This window comes from Vespula pensylvanica, chromosome 8 (genome assembly GCF_014466175.1).
Source record: "Vespula pensylvanica isolate Volc-1 chromosome 8, ASM1446617v1, whole genome shotgun sequence".
Classification (NCBI taxonomy): domain Eukaryota; kingdom Metazoa; phylum Arthropoda; class Insecta; order Hymenoptera; family Vespidae; genus Vespula; species Vespula pensylvanica.
In genome coordinates, this window is record NC_057692.1 from 287,662 (window position 1) to 312,496 (window position 24,835).

General features: G+C 46.2%; 1 protein-coding gene across 2 annotated transcripts in view; it reads left to right on the plus strand.

The window, feature by feature from the left end:
- Nucleotides 1-24,782, plus strand: part of LOC122631260 (protein grainyhead) — a 59,250-nt gene extending 34,468 nt beyond the window's left edge. Inside the window, exons 3-14 of one of the 2 annotated variants that reach the window (XM_043816718.1) lie at nt 5,147-5,620; nt 13,769-14,129; nt 14,200-14,583; nt 15,867-16,126; nt 17,108-17,276; nt 18,276-18,387; nt 18,707-18,801; nt 18,909-19,079; nt 19,169-19,354; nt 19,867-20,322; nt 21,216-21,280; nt 21,931-24,782. In XM_043816718.1, coding sequence (XP_043672653.1) covers nt 5,147-5,620; nt 13,769-14,129; nt 14,200-14,583; nt 15,867-16,126; nt 17,108-17,276; nt 18,276-18,387; nt 18,707-18,801; nt 18,909-19,079; nt 19,169-19,354; nt 19,867-20,322; nt 21,216-21,280; nt 21,931-22,219 — 3,022 coding nt within the window. In that variant the 3' untranslated portion in view covers nt 22,220-24,782. The remainder of the gene's footprint in view (nt 1-5,146; nt 5,621-13,768; nt 14,130-14,199; nt 14,584-15,866; nt 16,127-17,107; nt 17,277-18,275; nt 18,388-18,706; nt 18,802-18,908; nt 19,080-19,168; nt 19,355-19,866; nt 20,323-21,215; nt 21,281-21,930) is intronic. The other variant, XM_043816719.1, reaches the window with a different exon arrangement.
- Nucleotides 24,783-24,835: the final 53 nt, after the last annotated feature.

Here is a 24,835-nt window from a genome sequence, read left to right on the forward strand (position 1 = left end):
TTTTTCGTTACCTTTCTCTCTCCCTCTCAAACTTTAATCTAAATTAACACTCGCTCGAGAAAAAATTCATATCGATTACGATCTCGGCATCGTCGTCGTAGCGACCGTGAGAGAATGACCTGTCGGATACAGCGTTTTATCTGTGAAAAATAAAAAGCAAATACCCCGCACCGGCGTGTGTATACTTGTGTTCGAGAAAAAAAATGGGGAGAAAGGATTGAAAGGGTTGACGGGGATCATCCATCCATCAAAGTCACTCCTGGGGTACCCCTCGCTCGTTTCGTTTTTCTCTCTCTCTCTCTCTGTCTCTCTCTGTCTCTCTCAACTCTACGGTTTGATGACGGACAACGTGCGCGCTGAAACGCGCATTACGCTTCCAAAAAAGAGAGAGAGAGAGAGAGAGAGAGAGAGAGAGAGAGAAGGAAACAGAACGAAAACGAGAACGAGACAAGGGCGGCGAAAGAGCACATTGTCACGATATCGAGCACTAATACTCTGATTCCATGCAAGAAGAAGGCTTCGTGGTAGAGACGGAAAGAAAAAGAGAAAGAGAGAGGGGAAAAGATAATAAAAAAAAAAAAATAGAAAGAAAAAGTATAAGAGCAAAAAAATATCAGCGAAAGCTGCCGTAAAAGAGTATTATGGGAGCACAGACTCAAACTCGCGTGTCTCGCATCCATATCAGGAGGTGCACGCATCCCCAGCCCACGTATTAAATCGCCGACTCGAAGAGGAAAGGAGGAAGAGAGGGAGACATTTTGCCTTCCTTCTCTTTTTTTTTATTCTTCTTAAGTTGCTCGTACTTAGTCTCGATGCCTCGAGCTTGCCGCCGGAAGTGACCGGTTACTCGGATAGAGACCAGAGGAATAACGATCCTGAAGTCTTCGAACAGCGTCGCTCGTCCGAAAAAAACGAGTCCTTGCCGAGAAAGATAGAAGGCGGGAGAGAGAGAGAGCGAGAGAGAGAGAGAGAGAGAGAGAGAGAGCAAAGGCGGAACCATTTCTTTAATAAAATTACGCGATAACGAAGACGCCTATCTCGCTGACCGTACTATTTTCCAACCGTGCACGCGGAAATTAATGTAATTAAAGTTCCCTCTCTTTCTCTCTCTCTCTCTCTTTCTCTTTCGCTCCCCCCTCTTTCCTTCCTAGATCCGACGATTGAAATTAATCGAGTCGACGTATGTACTCCTTCGCTCGATCGAAGCTTTAAACGACGTTCAGAAACTTCCTAGCTCTCTCTCTCTTTCTCTCTCTCTCGTCCGATCTCTTGTCGATGATTTTCCTCCTGTCGATTAACCTACGAATGACTTAATCCACGAACATAAATTCCGTTATCGATCTCGATACTCTTCCCTGGGATCGACTAATTATACGGAAGTATTAGTTCCTCGATTACGAGATTTTCTTATATATTTTTTTTTCTCTTTAGCCATCTTTTTCTCTTATATTTTACCGTTTAATTACTCCTCTTCCTTGCGTTATTAATATCGTCTCCGTTATTATACGAAGCTGTGGGAAAATAATGCGCGATCGTTGCTACGATTTACATCTCCTTTGCCAAAGAATATTTCCCTCGATTCAGCTCGATTAATCTCCAGATTTCATATATATATATATGTGTGTGTGTATCATAGATACGGACTGTCGGTAAACCAGGAACATAAATTTAACCTGTAAAATTAGTATGCGAGTCGCGCCGAGCGTCACTCCGGCAAACGACGAGGACGTGTGACCGGACTTAGATGACATCGGATCGAGATAGTTATCAAAATAAAGCGGAGCATACGTTATCCGCGACGTTTTCCACTCCATATATCACCGAGGAAGGTTCACGCGTCCACGATGTTGGAAAAGAAGCCGCGCAACTTGCGAAAATCGCATCGACGCTTCGTCCGTCGCATATACGAAAAAAAAAAAATGATATCGAATTTGAAAAATATATCGAACGATAGCAGCGAGAGAGAATGGTATTTAATATCGTCGTGAATAGTCGCGATCGTAAAGCAACGGCTGCCAACGTTGAGAAGCGCGCGGAGGCGACTTTATTGAAATGCGCGAGAGGGAGCAAACAGGGTGGGTTCTCGAGTCGCGTGGACGATACTCCCACGGAATATTAAGCGACTCTCTCTTCCTCTCCTTGCTCTTTATGCGTTCTACCTACCTGCAACATTTACGTATTGAGGTAGGTGCATACGCGAGTGCGAATGGAGTTTACGCGCGCGCATACGCTATACATCTGCATATATGGGAGGACTCTAAAGTACAGCCTTCTTTTCTCATTCGACTATCTTCGGCCGTCTTACGTGCGTTACGCGCTACATTCCTCGCGATCGTCTGACGGAACGGTCGTCTACCAGCTAACTTTTTTTCATTATGCCGATTCTTTTTCTTCTTCTTTCAATGATCGTTAAGACCGATTAAAGTTCTAAATACGCGCGTCGAACTCGACATCTGCTATAAGCTACTTTATCGAGCTTCTAAAAACGGCGCAAGTCGGTGAGCCGTGAATGTCGGGAATTATAATGGATAGATTCTCTCGAGTTCTTTAGAAAACGTGAACGAGCATGAACTCGCAGGATTTGCGAAGAGAAATATCGACTGACAGACGGTGGAAGGGCGCTTAGTACGATATAATTGTAATCAAAATCGATGGAGGAACGTTTTCGCTCGCGTCTAAACGGCGTAGAAATGAAAAGGAAGAAGTAAAGTAGGAAAAATCGATCGAACGCCTCTCGAAGCTTCCCTCGTCTCCGGTGTCTGAGAGCAAGTCGTCGCGAGAGAAGGAAGATCAAAGAAGAGTTCGAAAACCGGATGCGCAGGTGATGTCTCTCGCTGAGGGTTCTTCGAATTTGCATATGTATCCGGCAGGCTGCACGGATCACCCTTAAAATTTCTCTTTGAACGGTATAGACCGAAAGAGAGTCAGATTCGTTCGGTCTCTCTCGCGTCGTCGAGAGAAAAGGAGATAAAAAGAGAGAAAAGGAAGAAAACAACCCCAGGCCGCTTCGCGCGCGCGTGTACGTGTGCAGTATGCATGTATATATACATATATACGCACGCACACGCGTGTGCGTGTGTAGGGCTTTTTTCCCGATAGCAGGCGACGCGAGTATATTCCGAGCACGTAGGCGCTTCTACGTGCTCGCATTATTCCGAAATTCGTTCGTCGAAGCGCGAGTTCTTCGAGTGCCCTCCACGCTCGCGTTTTTCTCCGCTCATCGAAGCGATGAACCGCTCGAAGCGACGGTAGATCGGTGCAGTTCGCAGCAGCTAGCACCAGCGCGCCGTGTTTTCTTCGTCCTTCGCGACTCAAAGGGAGGACGCGCCGCGCATCGTCGAAAATCTTCGTGGAACGCACCGAGAAAAACTTGCACGTCCTGCTTCTTTATTCGATTCTCTCCCTTCCTCCCTGCTTCGAGATAGCGAACCGAGGAACGCGAAAGCTTATTCGGCGCTACGGTGACACCGACATCGATCTCGATACACGAGCTGAAAATTCGCGAGATCACGAGCTATGTCATTTTTGCGTTGTCGCGAAATTCCTTCCTCGGATAATAAGCTACCGCCGTTGGAGAATCGAACGAAGGTAGAGGGAAAAAAGGTAGCGCATGCGACCGATAGGATACCGGGCGCAGGTCTAAATTATTGTTTACACGCTTCCATCGCGAATAAAATTCTCGCCGTCGTGATCACGAATGAGAATCATTGTTTAAACTAGATCGCCGGATTCGGATATCGTTCGGAACGGGAAACGATCTATTCCGTACGAATTACTCGCGCGAATTCGAGGACCCGGCGAAGGGACGATAGATAGACTCGATAGAGAATAAGAGAGGGATCTAGTGCCTGTGCAAACAGTCGTCAAGGAAAATATTTGCACAGGATAACTCGGTCCCTCATTATCAGGATGGCTGCTTCTCTCTTTCTCTCGCTCCTCTCTTTCGCTCTTTCGGAAGTCGACGGTTATCCAGGTGCGACCGAATAAGAAATAAGAGAGCGTGGCGTACGCACGAGAGAACGAAGATAGGGTAGGGGTAGGAGAGAAAGCGAGAGAGCAAGAGATTGATTTTACATGCATAAATTAGAGAGGACGAACCTTTATTCCATCGCGCAGGGTCGGGAATTGGGAATGGAATTGGGATCTACGTAGGTACGTACGCGCGTACGTACGTACGTACGACGGAGAAGAGAAGAGAAGAGAAGAGAAGAGAAGAGAAGAGAGTATAAATTGATGACTGTAGGCAAAAGGCAGGGGTTTATAATAATTAATCTTCGTACGTGTATATATATTGCCCTCTCTTTCTTTCTCCCGTCCATCGTCTTCCTCCTCGCTCTCTCGCTTCCTCCCGAGGACGGCAGAGGCATCTGCCTATACCAGTGGCAGCGTAAGAATCGTTCACCGAGATTGTATTTGTACTACCAACAGATAATTCTCTCTTTCTCTTTTTTGCTTTTTTAAATACCCTCATGAATCGCATCATCGTAGATGGTTACCCCCCCCCCCCTATAGCCGGAAGATATTACTCCGATGGAAAGTAAGAAGCGGTGACAAATATCCGGACGTCTCGATGCGCTTGCAGTGAAAATCATGGCTCGGGTATTGCGAGTCAAAGATAAGAAGAGGGGTCTCGAGGGGAGGGGAATGGGGTAGAAGAAGAGGCGATTAGATATCGTGATGTATAGGTCGACGATAAATTATCGACCGAGGAGTATAGGCGCGAGAAGAGGACACCGACGACTTCCATCGTTGGTGGTCATTGCTAAATTGAGGAATCATCGTTGCGCGTGGAAGATCGTCGTTAATTGATAAATTCGATGAGTCTGAGAGTAATTTATCGCGTTACCAGCACGGCCGGTTTGCTGCTACCATCCGAACGGTTCCTTTACATTTTTCTACGTCTTTCTCTCCTTCCCGCTTGTTCGGTCGAGCGGCGACGTTCGGAGTCTGCGACCTTCGCAAAAGGCGTCTTTCTAAATGATCGGCTTAGCCTTTCGTAGACCTCGCGGTTCGATCCAACGCGATTCTAGTTCCCGGGATTATTAGAAAACGCAAAGACGCGTATCTGAAAGATATTTCAACGTTTGGGATAAAGCCCGGTGGAAATTTTCAACAAATATCGTGCTTTTTCTGTTTGCAACGACAGACGACGAAGTCGCAGCGAAGAAGAGACGAACGGCAGCGTCTCGGTTGGCGACGAGTCCCAGCAACAACAGCAACAACAGCAAGGCTACGTGCCGCAACGAGAGAGTCAAGAGGAGGAGGAAGAATTAGCGGCGGAGGAGGCTGCCGCGGCTCAGGCTGCGGCTCAGGCTGCGGCCCAGGCTGCTGCCCAGTCCCTTCAGAGCGCCAGCGAGGAGACCGATCCGGAAGTTCACAAGAGAGTCACTGCGGTGCAGGTGCAGGTGCAGGGTATGGAGGGCGACTGGCGCGCCTACTGCGAGCATCCGCTCTCCGTTGCGACCGCGGCGATGCTAAATCTTCAACAGCAGCATCAGGTCTCGACCGTCGCCAGCCATGGCGACGACCCGGCCGCGTCCTACGTCTACGAGTATTACAAGCTACCGGAAAAGGCGACCACCGACGTCAAGCTACCCCCGACGCACGAGCTTTGGTCCACGTAAGTTTCTCTCTTATTTTATTTCATTCGTTTCCCTCAAACACTACACCTCGGAGATTCGCCACACGGAGGAGAACCGACGTGGGACATAGGGACAACGTGGGAAAGGAGAGTCGGAGGCACGCGCGCCTGTGTAAACGCGAGTAACACGTAGGTGCGAACGCGCGTGTCGTCGGCTCGCATACCGAGGCACCATCGGTAGAACTCGATTAGCGTAGATCTCGCGATAGTCGGTGCGTAAGTGACGTTAAAAACACACCCAGTGCGATTCAACTCGTGCTGACGTTAATTACCGGTCGCGCCGAGTGGAAGGAAGCGCGATTAATAACGGGGACCGTGCAAACGAGGAAATAGTACCGCGAAGATTTATCCACGCGAGAGTTATTTAGCGGCGAGAACGCGTACCGAGTATATTTGCTACTTATCCCGCGTTAGGATTCAACGATTTTATTTCTCTTCCTACGAATGCAAAGACTTTGCGAGACTTTGCCTGAATCCATGAAAGATAGCGGCGGCCCGTGCTATTTCCTCTCGCTAACAAGCGTCTCGTAAAAATCTCGCACCCCGTTAACGATAATGGAAATTCGATGGAGGACGCGGCCCGAACGATTTCAGAATAATTCACCGTCGCGAAGATATAAATCTCTCGAGAACGATAGGCTATTTATATCGCGCGCCGAAGCCTTCCGGTACATTTGCTCGGTTTGCAAACTGCATCAAACGATGGTGCAGGTTTCGTGAGACTGGCGCGCATGGTCCCTCCTTACCGATATTCCTCAGGGGTGTCTCTCTTGCCCTTGTATTTTGGGTTCGCGCGACGAACGTAGGTAGAACGCGTCTAAGCCCTAGCAGCCATGGAATTCAAAGTTTCATGGGGTCGATAGGACCCCGTTATATACCCCTTTCGAGGAGCCACTATGTATCCCACTTTTGATTTATATCAGCCGCTTAGCATATTTTGTAATTTACTGTTGAGAATCCTGCAACGTACGAATCCTGCTGTCTACTTTTTTCCTCTCTCTCTCTCTCTCTCTCTCTATCGCTTGGTGCTTCGGGATGGTAGCCGAGTAAAAGCGGAATAGTCCTTCCGAGCGACCTCGCAATGGGGAGAGATGCCACCCTAATCTTCCCTCGCATCTACCTCTCCTTTGCCGAAGTGTAGAGAGAGAGAGAGAGAGAGAGAAAGAGAGAGAGAAGGAGAAAGAGCGCGATAACATCTCGACAATTTGTACAGCGGTAGATCGTTAAACCTCGTCTCCGTTGCATCGATAAAGGTTAAAGAGAAAACTAGAGAGAAAAGGAGAGAGAGATAGCGAAAAAAAAGTTGATCCGAGGGCAGGACTTTAATCCAATTTCATTGCGCCCTGTTCCAGGGATCTTGCGAAAAGAAAAACGAACGGTCCTTACGACCGTCCTCGTTATCTTATACGACCCCAAATTTCACCAGACGAGAATGAAACGAGAAACGAAGAAAAAGATGAAAGAATCTTTCTGGCTGAAGCGGAGAAAGTAAATAAAGATCGAGTTAATCGATGTCGAAGCACCGAGAGTCGTTAGAAAAATGACTATCCCTCGCGATCGTAGAAAAGGTTTAAAACTTTTTCTTTATCCCCACCGATGTCTTCCGGATAGCAACGAGCAGGACCGCCGATAAATACGCTTACTCTACGACGAGTCCTCGCACAGGATTGTAAACTACCGTGCTACGATGGTTTGCCTGCTTCGCGACGAGAACTCGCTGGATTCTGCGTCGTGGTTACGCAACTACTCGGAGAACCGCTTGTAAAAGAGAATCGCGCCAAGGAATTTAAAAATGTGAACAAATCTTATCGTTCGATCGAAGTATCTTCGATTCGATAAACGTAAGAAGGGAAGAGATCTGCTAGGCGCGGACTAATCGACGAGCGTTCAGCCAAAAACGTTCTAATTAGGGATCCATTGGATTTTTGCGAACGTTGGAACGAGTCGAAATCTCGCTCGTGGAACAGGAGGAGACGGCGCGCGTCGTAAACATCGAACGAAAGAGGGGAGATAAGTCGAAGTAGACGACTCTTACACAGTCGAGTCACTTAAGACTCGCCACGGGGTTGTACGATGATGGTGCAAAGCCACGAATCGGCGTACGGTTTCACAGCAAGCCGCCGGCAGTAAAGCCGAGCTCCCAGTACTCCATGATCGCTTGCTTTAATCTAAACGCCCGTGCGCATAAGTGACAACCGCGATATCCGCCTTCCAAATGCAGAGAACGCGAGTTAACGTCGAGTAAACCGAAGAATAAGCCGATATTCTTTTTCTTCCTCTCTTTCTCTCTCTCTCTCTCTCTCTCTCTTTATCTATCTATCCATCTATCCATCTATCTTTGTCATTTCTCGTATTCTCAACAGGGTGGAGTTCGTTCCAGATATCGTTATATCTCGAATGATTTTCTCGATGAAGAGGAACGTCGAAAAGCCGATAGAATCAATCGTATTTCGTTCGAAAAGAAAATATAATCACGGGCACAGAAGTCAGATAGATGTCATTGGTGGTTATCGTGCGATTGTACATAAATATACATAGGCATAACGCGCTCGTGCTTACCCACCCATTCGCGAATAGAAAGAAAAGAGATGGAAGATCGCCTCGCGGTCGATCGATAATGTAATTTATCGGGATATGCGTCGCGTTATGTAATTAACGAGTCTGAGCATATCGCAATTTCGTGTTCGTATGCAATACCCTAAACGAAAATAAGAATCCGATAATTAATAGGATCAACGAATAGGCAATGCACGTAGCACTCGTTAACGACATCGAGTAATTAAGTATTGCTCGTTTGGGAAGGTGCCTTTGTCGGTCCTTTCTATTCGACTATTCTCCGTCTCTCTCTCTCGGACAAAGTGTGCCATTACATCTGGCTGCATATTGCGTATTGAGAAACGGTATTCGAGACGTACGGGGTACGTTACAACGATACGCGCGTTTCTTCCTCTCTTCTCGGCGTTACAGGACTATTCCGTAGAGAGAAAATTTTTCTGCGCGGGATAATCGTTCGATCGTTACTTTTGACGTACGTAGGTACTATACGCGGTGGACGTAGTAGACGCATACACGCAATTCGAAGATAACATAAAGTCGAATAATTTAAACGTTTAACCGGTGTCACGCTCGCGCTTTATGGATTAAATCGCGCGATATTTTTTCTTGAAGAAACTTTATCGACGCTCATTAAAAGAGCCCGGAAGATCTTATCGGTTAATCGGACAAATTGTAACAACTTTCCCGGCACGTAACGTAACGCGTGAGCGAGCGAGCGCGCTTAACCTTACGCGAGGAAGAATTTAAACGACACGATTTAAAGCGGTGGCAATGGTAGCACAATGGCACTTTTTACAGCCTACTTTCGGAGCGCGAAGACGTCGACGAAAAGACCGAGGGCTCAAAGGCGTACGCATAATGGAACCTGCCTCCGAGTAGTCGAGTCTTAAAGGGGGGTCGAGTATCAACTCGGCTCGATGACATCGCGGCCTTTTTATTGCGCGCTTCATTGCCTGCTTATTCTCTGCTACGGAGATCTACTCGAGGGCCAAGCGAACGCTCGCGATAAATAATTTCTGACGTGGTTATCCCTCGGTACCCGTCCTGACTCTTCAGCCTCTCTCTCTCTCTCTCCCCCTTTTCCGTGTTTTTCGACTCGTCCAACCTAATCAACCTCCGTGGTAATCCAAGAACGAACACGGAACTCGTCGATAGAGTAGCTTAATTCGTTTCAACGTACAACGCGTTGGCATTACCTATGTAGAAAGGAAAAAAAAAACGAAAAAGAAAATAAAGATGTAGTAGAAGGAGAACGGGGATGGGGATGATCGTAGAGTCATGACGAGATCCAGTCGTCGTTATTACGCGTTTCGTTTCTCGGTTATCGTTACGCGGAGATCTAGTTAGGGACAGAGCGCGCGTGCAGAAGAGTGGCGTGCCTACTCTCGTGGCCTTTGACCCACCTGACGAGTCGGCAAAGCGGAGGAGACCCGGTGTCACGTCGTAAAACGAAACGGGCCTGAATAACCAGAACCAGACGCGCCGTTCGCGTTTGCGACGACTACGATAGCGAGCACGACGACGAGCACGAGGACGAGCACGACGACGATCAGTACCATGCTCCGTTTTCGCTCTTCGACCTCTGCTTTCATCTTCCTCCTCCTTTTCTTCTTCTTCTTCTTCTTCTTCTTCTTCTTCTTCTTCTTCTTCTTCCTCTGCTGTGCGTATATGCTCGACACGTAGCACCCGCGCGAACCAGTCCTCGTTTATTTAAATTTACGATTGTAAAGCTTCGTAATGCTTCCACCGAGCTGACATACACCACCATCGGCTCCTTCTTTTCTTTCTTCCCTTTAGGCTCTCCGCTTGACTCTTCATCGAACGACTTCCATCCTTCCTTTTATTCCGTTCTCGATTGAACGTATTCCGTCGACGTCGACGAAGGATGTCAACCCCAACGTGAACGCACGCGTCCACGTAGGAGAACAACGAACTCTTGACCTGTACGTTCGACGCGTACATTTGCATAAGTCACGAGCATAGATAAAAATCATAGTCCACATTTAACGAGAATAAGTTTAGAAACGGGCCACGAAAGAAGTCATAACGCGGGACCAGGCATATCTTTTTGGAAATATAAATGACGGTCAAGAAGTCGAAACGAAGGATTCTTCCGAGAACGGCGCAATATTCCTAGAACAAAAGCGGTACTACGAGGGAAGAGAGGAGAGAGGAGGACGCATCGTGAGAAGTGGCAGAAGTGGTCGGTCACGTTTCGTGCATTTCAATTCGTTCGTGCCTCGTTGACCGACGTCGCGTACGCGCCGTCGACGAAAAGACGAGAGGCACGTGCTATATGCACAGGTGCTCGTCGCTTGCTTTGCGCGCGCGCGCGCTTGCGCTTCGAGAATGTGCGTGCTCGTAAAGTCAAAAAAGAGACGAAGAGGAAATAAAAGAAACGTTCCTAGACGTTCGTAAACGAGCAGAGACAACGAAGAAGCGTAAGAAAAGAGAAGCTAAAGGAACAATAATAATCGAGGGAGTGACCGAAACAAGAAGCTGTTAGGATGCGCTACATTATCGGTACCTGTCTTTCGAGTTTTGCCATACATCATAACACGCGCGCGCGCGTACATACCTCTTTCTATCCTCGCGCAAGTATATCGAAACGCACACACGCGACTAAGATAGACACCGACGGACCTTGATTTCCGGTTTGAGAAATGCCGATTCCGGTTGCGAACGGATCCTACGAAGAAACGAGAGAGAGAGAGGGAGAGGGAGAGAGAGAGGAGCCTGTTAGTACCGCAAGCGACGTACCGCAAGCGCCGCAGGTTGCGAGCGTGCGTGGAACCAGAGGATGGAGGAAGGTACGCGTATATCCGTGCTTGTCGTGACCCTGCCGGCGACCTCGCGACCTCGAAGCTTCGCCTATGCGCACGTGTGTTTCTACCTCTCAGCGAGCGGCACAGCCTGCCTATCTTGTCCACTCGTCGACGCTATTCCTCACCATTAACGTACTCTCCAGGCATTTTCCTTACGATAGACTCCTGACTCATGAACTTCAACGAAACATGTACATCTTCTTCTTCTTCTTCTTCTTCTTCTTCTTCTTCTCTTCTGTATGAGCCAGAATAGTTGACAAATGTGTTTCTTTCGCCTCGATTTTCAATATATAAGCCTACCACCTTTGCCGTTGTTGCGAGCGAGCAAACTCGAGTCTGGTACGTTAGGCTCAAAGAAAATAAACGGAAATACCAGGCCGATTGTCTTACGGTTCTCCTCGAGAACGTGAAATATGCGAACGCGCACAAAACGTATACGCGTGTGTGCGTTAAACTATTCACATTTTTTGTTTACCGTAGGTCGATGCCGAATAACCTCAAGGTACGTACGACCGATGACCTCGCGAGTTATACCTACCCAACATTTTTCCGGTCGTACATCGCTGTCTCTTCTCTCTTCTTCCTACTTCTTACTCCTACACCGTTCGTCTGAGACGCGGTACCCTCTCGTCGGCGTTTCTATTTCTTCGACATAGCTTTGTCTCGACGCAACCGACCTCGAACAACCACGTCGCTCGATTCCTCTCTCTCTCTCTTTCCCTCAGCCTCTCTCCCCCTATTCTCTTATTCATTCGTTTCGTCGGCGAATATTTTGATATCGTTCGAGGATAAATCCTTCGATGCTCGTAAGCTCTTCGCGAAAGAAAATTCATTTCTTTCATCCGGCTGTACTTCGGGATTAGCATCGCATTACTCGTACGCGAAAAGAATTGCGAGGGACCTAGGATCCATTTCACGTAAGCCGAATTCATGAGCTCGCTCTACCTCGGGCTATGACGGATTTCCTTCTCTCTCTCTCTCTCTCTCTCTCTCTCTCCCCCCTCTTCGTTCTTCCTCGATTCTACATGGAGCAAAAATTACTCGGGAACACCGGGGAGTTTTCTTTCTTCGAGGTACAAGTGCGTCAGGGATATGGCGTCGACGGGCCTCGTACGAGTCTCCTTCCTCTCCTCACCTGCGTATATCGTACCCTTTTCGACACACAGCCTCGTCGAGATCTCCAAGAGGCCAGACGAGTCGGCGAGTGGAACTCGCAAAGAGATAGAGAGAGAGAGAGAGAGAGAGAGAGAGAGAGAGGGAGAGAGAAGGGGCAGAGGAGGGAGCGGGAAAGAGAAAAAGAGAGAGGACAGGGATCAGGTATCAAGTGTAAAAAAAGAGCCATTGTGCGGAAGCATCTGACCGTAGGGTTGGTGCCACGGTGCTGGTGGTGCCATTGCCGATGGTGATGATGGTGGTGGTGGTGATGTTCGACGGACAGGAGCGACGAGCTCTTCATAGACCGAGGGTTAAAAAGAGACAGAAAAGCTCGGGGAACCTGGAGAAGGTTGCCGCGACACGTTTGCAAGGCCGAAAGCGAGAGAGAGAGAGAAAGAGAGTTTGAGTGGAGGGGAGTAGAACGATCTTCCCTGTGAGATGGGACGGAAGAATGAGAAAAAAGAAAGATCTCGCATGCACCGACAGCGTTGGCAGTTTATAAGGGTTCCCTCGTACTCTGTGGATACGTATTATCATGCTAAATATAACATGTTAACTACTTCGCATAATGCCGCGCGAGATTTTCTCTCTCTCTCTCTCTCTCTCTCTCTCTCTCTCGCTCGCTCTCTCTTCGCCGCTAGATTACAGGGAGTCGCGTTTCTACCGCTTTTCCTTGTTGAAAATTTTATTGCCATTGCTCTTGGCAGATGCGTTAGAAAGGATGTTGCAACGTACCGAAGGAATATTAAAAGAAATTCTCGTTGAATGAGCTTTTCGATTTCGTTAAAAGAAAAAGGTAAAGAAAAAGAAGCGACAGGAATTTTGTAGGGAACGTAAAAGTGTTTGATAGAGTGCGTGACATAAAATAAAAATAAAGCATTGAATTCGCGGCGATGAACTTGATTCCATCTCACGCGATCGCCGAGTTCTGCTGGCCGTCCTTGTCGGCCTGTCGCCGTCCACTCTCGAAGGAGACATATCGGATGATTGACCTGAAACGACATATCGTCTAATTATATCGTCGAACGAAGGATAGGCCGTAGTAGGCCGACAGAATTTCTTTGTAACGCTATAATTGGTCTGTCCAACTCGGACAACAGACGACTCCCCTGTCACCGTGAAATTTTTCTCTTATCGAACGTACGAAACAACGATCGACCGTGCAATGAAATCGATCGATGTAGGCTATTGGACGGTCGATGATAACGAAGTGCACGGTGCCAACCGATTTAATCTTATCGATATTAGGCTCTCAGGGATCATCGTCGATACTGAAATTAATTGGGAAAAGAGAGAGAGAGAGAGAAGGAGAAAAAATGCGAAGTAAACCGGTTCGATTCCTTGGCTGAAATAGATCTCTGCGGAGAGGCAAAGTTATCGTCGATAGGCAGAAAGAAAGAGAGTCTTGGCCTCGATATACGTGACTAAGTGTATGGGATGGAATTCGATAGGTGCCCTTAGAGCGTAGTAAGAGGAAGAGAAAGGGAGAGGCCGATGGGATCGATGACAATCCCCGTCGGACGGCGCGAAGAGCGTAGCGTCGATCGTACGCGACGAAGTTAAAGGTCGATTCCCCTGTTTACTGTTAAAGGGGTGTGATGGGCCAGAAGCTGCTGGTGCAGGAGGCGCCTGGCTCCGGTTCCGGCTCGGCAAATCGCATGGAAGGCGGCGAAGGCGCCGGAGGTGGGGAGCTCCATCATTTCCTCCACCAGTACAACCAGCAGTCTCACAGTCCTGGTCAGAGTCTCCAAGGTGGCCTTCCGCTTCCGTTGAGCCCGCAGTCGCTCCGACACGACGGTTCCTCCAGCGCCGGCATCGCCGGAGTTAAGAGGGAACCCGAGGATCTCAGTTCCTCGCGCGGAGCTCAACAATCAAGCAAACGTCACAAGCAGGCGCAACCGGACAGTCCAACGCCGCCGGGAATGTACCACCATCATCAGCATCAGCTACAGGTATAAAGGATCCTACTCGTCTACGAGACTCGTAGCCAAAGAACCAAAGAAAATTCTTTCCTTTTTGTAGGTGCAACAGTACGGAAGTCCGTACGACCCGTACACCTCGTGCAGCCCGCGATTGCAGTCTACCGCGTACACCTCGACGTCCGGGACGAGCGCGGCGAACACCGCGAATGCGAGTGGCATTCATCAGGAAACAACAGCCGTCTACGTGACGGGCGACGCTCTGCCACCGCTCGCATCCTCGAGCTCCTCCTCGTTGTCGACGAGCACAGCCTCCTACACGAGATACGAGGTCGTACCCAGCTCTTACGCCACGACGCACGCGATACGCTCCTCCTCGAGCAGCAGCAAAGTTCTCACCGTCGATCTACCGAGTCCGGACTCCGGAATCGGTGCCGACGCCGTCACGCCTAGGCAGGATCATCACGCGCCTACGGCCCTTCATCAGGTGACGTATCTCCGAAGACGCGCCGTCGCTACTTCGCACCGCTCGCTCGTTTATCGCTGCTTTATGCGAGATTTACGCGTTTCGGTGAAACGTCCGATTAACATTCGTCATTAGTTTTGCCTAGTCGAAGAAGGAAAAAAAAAGAAAAAGAAGGAAATATAATTTTCTACGATAAACAATTCACTTTGTCGACGACGGACGAAGAAAAAAAGAATTTATACGATCGTATGATTAATTAATGCGCGGACAGGCGACGCTTCGACGACCGATTCGTAATTGAATTTGCACGATCGCGCCTCGTAGAAACGTGCATGCGCGTTACCTGCGCAATCGACGATAATCATTTTAATCGTTCCGTCATATCGACGGACGGAAATTCTTGACCGATCTATAGATAATTCGTCATTCCTACATGCGTATCGGTCGTAAGTAATCGTCTACTTCCGGAAGCGTTAATCGCGTCTACCCAACCGCGCACTCCGCTCCGAGAGTAAGTCATTAGCATCACAGTCGACATTACGAATTAGAAAGCACGCGTTCGTTCTGCTTCGCTAACACGGGAGGTACTGAAATCGAGTCTAAAATGCTCCCGCCATAGGGAGTCGACCGCGAGCGCCTGTTCCTATCCTCGAAACCTATTCAAAAGCTAAAAGGCGTGCGTATCGCCTTACTTATAGCGTTTCTGTTCTACATACGCGTATCCTACATTTGCGTAATAGACTCATTACCCGAGGAGCGCATTAAATAATAGGCGACATTATCGTTATATCGGTTATATATTATACTTTTCTTGTTTTTTTTTTTCTTTCCTTCCGTTTCTTTTTTCTCGTTCTCTTCTTTCTTATTTTCTTCTTTTTTTTTTTTTGCTTAACATTTTCAAACACGCTTACGCCTTACGTAAGAAGAATAAGTCACGACGGGATAAAGTAACGTTGGATATAAAGATGTAACGCGAAATCGACGCGTCCGCCGAACCAATCTATTAGTCGTTCGCAGTTGTAAACTCGTACGATTTCGTGCGGTCGTCGGTCGATTTTACGAGACCGCACACCGCGCCATTTTCTTCCTTCTCGTCGTTTTATCTCGCGGTAAGCGCAACGATTTACCTCGTAGGGAAGTACGTAAAGTGGATCCACCTATATCGCGTACGTCTCTCTCGAGCACTCCAGAGTTTGCTTCTTTTTTAGTTTATCGATATCGCAGATTCGATTATCGAGCGCGTCGACGCATCGTTTCTTTCTCTTCTCCTTCTTATCGTTAATATCGTTCGTTGCGTCGTACAGTCGTCCTTCGACTATACGGAGCTGTGCCCCGGAGGAACGGCAACTGGCGCAGCGGTCGTTCTCGAGAGCGGAGCCGTGATACATCATCAACCTCTGCAACTGCAGCTACAACAGAGCCATGCGCAAGCACAGGTGCAGCGTGGCGGTCTCGTCGCGGCAGGTGCGACCAATCCTACCACGAATCCGAATCCACCGAGGTCAAGGCCTTGGCACGATTTCGGAAGACAGAACGACGCCGACAAGATACAGATACCAAAGATGTAAGTGCGACTTTTTTTTCTGATCTTTCTTCTCCTAGCTTCCTTCCGTACGAGCTAGGAAGAGTCTGCGAAGGAGAGGATACGGAACGAGGATCGGATTCAAATCGGGTGACACGGTGTAGAAAGCGACATTCGCGATATCGTGAAGGGAAATAGAGGCGTAGGGCCCCGACGACCGACTCTCCTAACTCGTTCGAAAGAGGAGGAGGAAGGGACTCCGCGGTCGTGCCTAAAAAGGATAAAAGTAGAAGAGGAGAGAACGGTAGGAGCTGAGTCGAAGGAAGAGCGGTAGTTTGTACCGATCTACGCGTAACGTACACAGAAGTTATAATAAGGTATCTACGGCAAGTAGGCGGTGTGCCAGGCAACAGGAGCAAAGAGCGTAGACGCGCGCAGGCCGTTCACCTGGGCTACGCGCGCACGTATACGGTACATAGGTATCGAAGACGCAGACTCGAAGCCAACTTACTCCATTTATCGTCTCGCTGATAGAGATAACAGAGTCGTGCCTACCGATCTGACTATCGAGCCAAGAAACTCGAACGGACGCGCGCACGGTTGCGTCCTTTTGCACGAAGACGAACCTAACGCGAGGCGACGAAGACGTTCGCTTCGTTCCATTGTCCTCTTTCGAGGATTAAATCGAGTTCTCCGTCGTTCGACCAGACAACTCGATTAAAGTGAGAAAAAGAGCCTCTACCTGGGAAACTACGTCGATTTGCATATTTATTGCTTTATAAGGTGTATTTACCTTTGCCAAGAGGAGCGGGCTTACGAATGTCTGCGTATAAAGAGAGACGGGAATGTCTTGCCAATTAACCACCGACCTTGCTCCTGATTTTATATTTCTTTCAGCCAGGCGATATTTTAAGGATCGCAAAGTTCGCACGAGAATGATCCTTCCTCGGGCTTTATCCTCGCTGTTCGCTGCTATTTGCAATTTCGCTAAAGTCGTATACCTATACTTTTCCTATCTTCCAGCTTCTCGGCGTACGGTTTCAAGTATCATCTGGAGTCTCCCATCAGCACGTCTCAACGACGCGAGGACGACAGAATAACGTACATCAATAAGGGTCAATTCTACGGTATAACTCTCGACTACGTACCGGATCCGGACAAACCGCTTCTTAAGGCGGGACAAACGGTTAAGGTAAGTCGTGCGTTCTAATCTTTGCTCACGTTGAAAAAATATTCGTGATTTAGCGAACACGCGAACACGCTATACGAATAAAATAATACATATGCAATAAAGTAAAAAAATATCGTAAGTACCCAGAATCAGGTCCGATTATCGTCGACTCCTACAGCGCGATAGAAAACCCAACGCTTTCGAGCTCGAGCTCGAGGAGCTTTTCGAAAGAGAAAGAGAAAGAGAAAGAGAGGAGCAAAAAGAAGAGCGAAGAAGTCGAGCTAGCTCGTTTGTTCTCGCGGCTCTAATTGGCAGTGCGGTGCAACCGTTAGCAATTTCCATTCTGATAAAGGTGGCGATTTTTTTTAGCCGCCAACGAGTTACGACTTCCTCGTTAATTGCTAATCGAGCGTCCAAGGCGTGTGGCGACTCGAACGGTATACACCTACCTACGCTGCGCTCCCTCCTCTACCCTACTCTACTCCCCCTATGGCTAATAAGAAATCAAGATGTAAGTGCAAGCGTATAACTCGACTTATTCTCGAACGATACGTTTCTCGTTTTGTCTCTCCACTCTCCCTTTTCCCTCTCACTCTCTTCCTCTCCTGCTCTATATTTTCCCGGCGTGTGTAATTCTTCGTTCGTTCACCCGAAACACGAAAAATCCAGTAGCAATGGGCACGCACACGTTTGCTCGCTCGAACGTGCTTTTCTCTCTCTCTCTCTCTCTCTCTCTCTCTCTCTCTCTCTCTCTCTCTCTTTCGCGCGTAAAATCAGCGTTTATCGTTCGACGACTCCCGTACGCACTTATTCGTTTTTTTGTTTTTTCCTCTTAAAAAGTATTCGACGAGAGAGACATCGAGAATCCTATTCCAGAGGAGAAACACTTTCGATATTATTGCAATGTATAATAATAATAATAATAACAACAATAATAGTAGTAGTAGTAGTAGTAGTAGTAGTAGTAGTAGTAGTAATAGCAATAGTAATAATAATAATAATAATAATCTCTTTGCGTAGAGCGTGGTTATGTTGATGTTCCGAGAGGAGAAGAGTCCCGAGGACGAGATCAAAGCGTGGCAATTCTGGCATGGAAGACAGCATTCCGTAAAACAACGTATTCTCGACGCTGGTAAGATTATTTCAAACGTTATCAGTTCGAACACGTATCATAATTTATTCGATATAAAAGCGTGTCTTTTGCGCAAGCTATCTGGAAAAGGAAGAGTCGATAAGGGGTAAGATTGCGTAACACTTGTCAAATTCCTTATCATAAAAACTTGGAGAAAAACGACAGATTGTCTACAATTTTGTATTAATTCTATTTAGTGCAACGAAATAACTTGTCGGACCCTATGATCGTTGCTGTTTTTAAGCTTAATCTCATGTAAATATTATATATATATAGAGAGAGAGAGAGAGATTTACATTCATAGATTATATTCTTTCAGATACGAAGAACAGCGTTGGTTTGGTGGGTTGCATAGAGGAAGTCGCGCACAATGCGATTGCTGTTTATTGGAATCCCTTGGAATCTTCGGCAAAGGTATTCAAAATGAAAAACGCGCGCGCATACATTTTACGTTTTACCGTATGTACGGTCAAACTTTGTTGATCGTTAATATACGTATGTATTTGACAAATTTTTTTCAGATAAATGTCGCCGTGCAATGTCTCAGCACAGACTTCTCCAGTCAGAAGGGCGTAAAGGGTCTACCGCTACATATTCAAGTAGACACATACGAGGAACCCCCGCCACACACTCATACTTACACGCCACCCTCGCATCGCGGTTATTGTCAGATCAAAGTCTTTTGCGATAAGGTAATGAATTCTCGTAGGCGGATAAAACGTAACTCCGTTTCGTCGTGCCAAACATAAAAATAAAACGAGATCCGTTTCGATGTTCTTAGGGAGCGGAAAGGAAGACTCGCGACGAGGAGAGAAGAGCGGCCAAAAGGAAGATGACGGCTACGGGTAGGAAGAAACTGGACGAACTTTACCACTCGGTCACGGAACGTAGCGAATTTTATTCGATGGTCGATCTCCACAAGCCACCCGTCCTCTTTTCACCGCCGGCCGAACATGCCATCGACAAGGTATTCCACCAAATACAACGAACGGAACTCTGTGCGATCTCTACCATTCTATGAATAACGACAGAAACAAAATTCAAAGAACATCTGTGCCCCCATCCCTCACCCTCTTAAAAATTTACCAAAATTACTAACCAGTGCCGTGATGAGAAAAAAAATATTCAAAAAAAAAAAAAATACAAAAAAAGAACAAATCTTCAAAGCAACGAGAAAAACACGCCACGATCCTCTGCTCTCGACTTCGCCACGATCCTCCACAAAATTAACCGCAACTCTTGCATCGTAAAATAATGAACGTGCCTTCGCGAATGAGTGTATCACATTTAAATATCGATGATACGCGGAACACTCGAAGAAAAAACGAGAGAGAAAGTGAGAGAGAGAGAGAGAGAGGGAGAGAGAGAGAGGGAGAGAGAGAGATTCGTAGGAAGGATTTGTCACGATAATAAATGTCGCGATAGAGATAAAAAAAAAGGAAGAGAAAAATGTCATGTTGTTTCTTCTTTTGACGACAGTTCTCGACGATGGAGTTGTCGGGCTTCTACGGAGGCGGTGGCGGCGGTGGCGGTGGCGACACCGACACCTCGTCACTCAGTAACGGTGAGGGCGGAGGATTGAAGGCTGGGGGTAGCAGCCCGTATCCTACTTGCGGCAGACCGAGCTTGCCCGCCTTGAAGTTCCACAACCACTTTCCGCCCGACAATCTGAGTAATCTACACGACAAGAAGGACTCCTTATTGATGCAGGTGCAGGAACTTCAAGGCTCGGTGCTTCAGGGTGTACAGCAGGCCGGACTGGCCGGCACCGTAGTCTCCAGCGTCGGCAATCGCCTGCACCTGCAACAACAGCCGTCGCATTTGCGTCCGGCCGACGCCGAGGAACGTGTCATGCTCTACGTTCGTCAGGAATCCGAAGACGTCTACACGCCTCTCCACGTCACGCCGCCGACTGTCCAAGGACTACTCAATGCTGTAAGAACCGAGAGATCTTTTCTACACCGACACACCGCACACTTTCGAACATCCTCGATATCGTTCAAATTATTTTTTATCCAAATCCACACCTAGCGAGCAACTTTCTTTTATCGTGTTTCCTCGATTTAACAGGAGACGAACGACCTCGTATTACGAGTCTTGCTCGTTGTTAAGCTCTACCTCGACGAATATTACTAACTAGTCTACGTAAATACACGCCCACATATACAAACATCACACACGGGGTATTCAGGAAAGATGATTCACCGAATATTATCCATGCATGTTATTGAGCCATCAAGGCCTAATCAATCCGTTTGCACTGTATCAGTCGCTAATTAATATTAATATTGCGCATGCCTGACTGTTTCCAAAAATTCCCCATTAATATCGCGTGCGAGACACGCGAAAAACAGTAACAACGGTATATGCTAGATGTGATGCGATCGAACGACGAAAGGTTTGATAATAAGACTCGTCGAGGAGAACCGTCGTAACGGTGCCCGACGTAAGGCGCACTGTAACGAACGGTTTTTTAAGAAAAAAGTGGAAAACAATTGACATTATCCCGGCCCGGTCGCGGCATTTTTCTCTCTTCGTTATGCGTTCCTTCGAACGAACTTTATCGGCCGCATCGGCATCAGTTTTCCTTGCAATTAGTTGGCCGATCGTTACTCTTTTTCTATTTCTTCTTCTTTTGTTCCGCCTTTGTTCTCTCTTTTTCTATTTACTTTTTCTTTCTCTCTTTCTCTCTCTCTCTCTCTCTCTCTCTCTCTCTCTCTCTTTCTCTCTCTCTCTGGAAGAAAAGAAAGTGTAAAAAACGAGCACGAAAGAACGAAGATCCGTACCACTATCAAAATTCTAATATTCTACTTTTTTCTATTTTGCAGATTGAGTCAAAGTACAAAATTGCATCCTCGAGTATTAATAACCTCTATCGCAAAAACACAAAGGGGTAAGTTTAGTAGAGTGTCATCTTTACTTGCATGCACGCGTTACGTAGTGCATGCCATAACGGTGACATTACCTGACTCTCCGGTTTGGTAGTCTTTCTCCTGCTATTACGCGTTGTATTGCGAAAGGAACGAAAACGATCGATCTCTGAGATTTTAGAAACCTTCTTTAGGATATTCAAATGCGCTCTCGTTATCTATCTCGTCACACACTTTGGCATGAAATTTCATGGATATACTACTAACACTGCACTTTTTTGCCTCCCTTTTTCCATGTTCTTCTTCCTTTTTTTTTTTTCTATCACTGACGCTACATACACCTTGCTACTGTTTCCTTATTTTCGCTTATCAGCTTCGCCCTCTGTATATAGCTGCAACTTTGCCTGGCTGTTATCGGCTCGAACTAACTTTTGGCATGTTCTGTCCTACGACAAATCACGTGTCTCGTCTATCTCACATCCTCGATTCTTCCTGGAAAGCCCCGTTTCCTATTTTGACTATCGTCATGCGACACAAACGTTTATATGTATATCTCCCTTTAGCGAGCCGCGATATACCCGATATACCTTTCTCTAGTGAGAAAAGAAAAAGAAAAGAAAAACAAGTCGACGAATGGATTGCATCATGCGAGACCATTTTTGAATTGTTTCAGCATTACGGCGAAAATTGATGACGACATGATCAGATTCTACGTGGACGAAGATCTATTCCTCTTGGAGGTGAGTCATTCGAGATTGAACGGAGATGCCGTGAGCGAACGAAATTCTACCAATCCTGGTTCGCCGAGCGATCCAACCGATCCCGGGGAGGCACCGTCGAGCGGTTACGACGTGACGCTTATCGAACTACCCTCGTCACCGCCGCATCTCGCCCATTCGCCTCTCGCCAATTCGACGCACGCGCATGCGCACGCGCACGTTCACGAAAGTGGAAACACGTGAAGGTGGGAACTAAGATCCGAACCTATTTGAATCTTTCGACGTGTACATAGCACGCGCGCGGAGACTCGGCCGAAGGACAACCCAAGTACTCCGGAGAGCCATCCGGCTGTCCACGAACTCGGAGAATGCTAATCGATCTCTGCTGGCGCAAATACCGAACGAGTTGAGGTTCATTCTCTAGTTTCGTAAGGATCGAGGATACCTCGATCGCCTTTTATCTCGCATCTTTCAGATGTCCTCAAACTTTAAACATCTTACTTGTTAGAATAAGAAAAAAGTATGCTGCGCCGTACATGCGTAAAAATCACGAATCGAGATTAAGATCTTACATGAGAGAATGGACGAAGAAGAACCGGTTAGATTATAAGATAGTCGTCGATTTAAGATAGAAACATATCATTCTTCGCTGCGTGCAGCGATATCGCTACGTGTAAATCAATCAAAATTGATTTAAGAGGACCAATGTATGTTACATATACGTATGACGTATATTTATATGAGATTTTTTCCATTTTATTTTATTATCGTATCTTCGCGGTTTAGAGTTTAAATTTTGTTTATTTTATTATAAAATATATCGCACAAATGCGAATCGACGCGAATGGAAGATGAAGATAGTGTCGAGTCGTCGACCAAGTCGACGTGCTCGAATTTATTTTTAATATACACCAAACTATTTCTCACGTCGACATCGATATTTTAATTAGGAACTCTTTTAATAAATGATCATGTACCTTTTTTATTTGGATTCATTCTACTATCATATTATTAAAAACGTTGATGTTATTTTTTATTTGTAAAAGTTTTAATCCATACTTTTTATCATTGTTGATGATATTTTTAGACAACGTCCCACTTTTAATCGTCCCAATGCTTTATCGTTAACACATCGAACGACCGAAGTTCTTCCGAGTCCTACAACCGGAACAATGTAATCGTATTTACCTTTGACGCTCATTATTCGCCATTTTTAAATAATCACAGGATTCAAACAAAGTTGCGTATGGTAAAAGATTTAATATCAAATCGCTACGCATCAAACCGAACGAATACAATAGTTTATATTTTATACCAGTGTGAAAAAGAAGCCATTGGCGGAGACGAGAATATTACAATTTTATCGTAAGATCGCGCGTTCGCGTTCGTGTGTGTATCCACGTCGCGTACGCTTTCTTGTTGTTCGTTATAATGTTAGAGAGCCGATAGATTAGATTAGAAAATATCACGATCACGACATTTATATTGTTTTTGCGTTTAATCATACGTATTGTCGATACCGATATCAAAGCAACGATCAAAATACGCTTGTAAAATGCATATTATTATTGAATACTATATTTTGTTACATTTATCGCAGACAGCATATAGGTTAATATTATTAATATTATTGATTCTATCGATTAGAGATATACTTATATCATTATTTTTATACGAGAATGTATAATCGTATGAGACGTAAACAAGAATTTTAGAATAAAGAGAGAGAGAGAGAGAGAGAGAGAGAGAGCGAGAGCGAGAGAGAGAAAGAGTGTGTGTGCTTGCGTATGAGTAGTATATGATTGAAAGAGACGATGCATGGAACAGAAATGATATAGAAAGAGAATGATTGCGTACGTGTGCGAATATATCGATGAAGGAAAAGAAGGAAAAAAAAATTTTTTAGTTATGATTGTTAGCGTTGCTCCATGACATTTTTATAAATAATAGCTATAGCAAAGCCCTTCTTTCCCCCACCCTGCCCCACCCCTCCGCCCGTTGGCCGTTTATTTACGAAAGAAGACACCGTTCCGACGTATCTTTCTTTCGTATACGATCGGCTACGTCGATGAGCCATTTTATTATTATTATTTTATTATTATTACTGATAATATTATTATATCATCTTTATAATACTTATAACTATTAATATTATTTCTATGTTACGAAGGATAAACGTGTTAACGCTACGAAGAGACTGCGAATCTAAAGAAATCTTTGACTATTTTTTCCAGCCGTACAGCACAGCCACGCAAATTTTTCAAAATCCTCTTTGAGGTTTCGAAAAGAAACTAATCTCTTCCAGTAGTAATTTACTTTCAAACTATAGAACGAAAGATATGTTCGTTGTTTCCTCGTAGCTATTTCTTTTTCTTTTTTATTGAGCCGTCTCGATATCGTACTTAAACGACGTAAATATGACGATATAAAAGAAGAAAGAGAAAACAAGAAGGGATGACTTATTTGTTATAAGCGTATTCTAATCGCAAGAAATGTTATTTCTTTATCTGTCGCTTATTCGATCGACGGAATATTTTCAACTTTGAGAATGTACCGTGGGAATGTCGTCGAAAAGAGAGAGAGAGAGGGAGGGAGAGAGAGAGAGAGAGAGAGAGTGAGAGTGAGAGAGAGGGGGAGAGAGAGAGAAGAAGGGAGAGAGAGTATTCATAACAGAACGCCGAAATATTAGGCATGTTTTCTTTCTTCCGTCGTGTTGTCTTGCCATCGTGAGATTGTGCCAGAGGTGATATTATATTATTTCGATGTTTATTGCAACAATAAATATTATATTAGTACGTTTTATAAATCTTCTCGGACTTTGTTATTCTTTTGTATGTATAGATAAACAAGACACAAGTT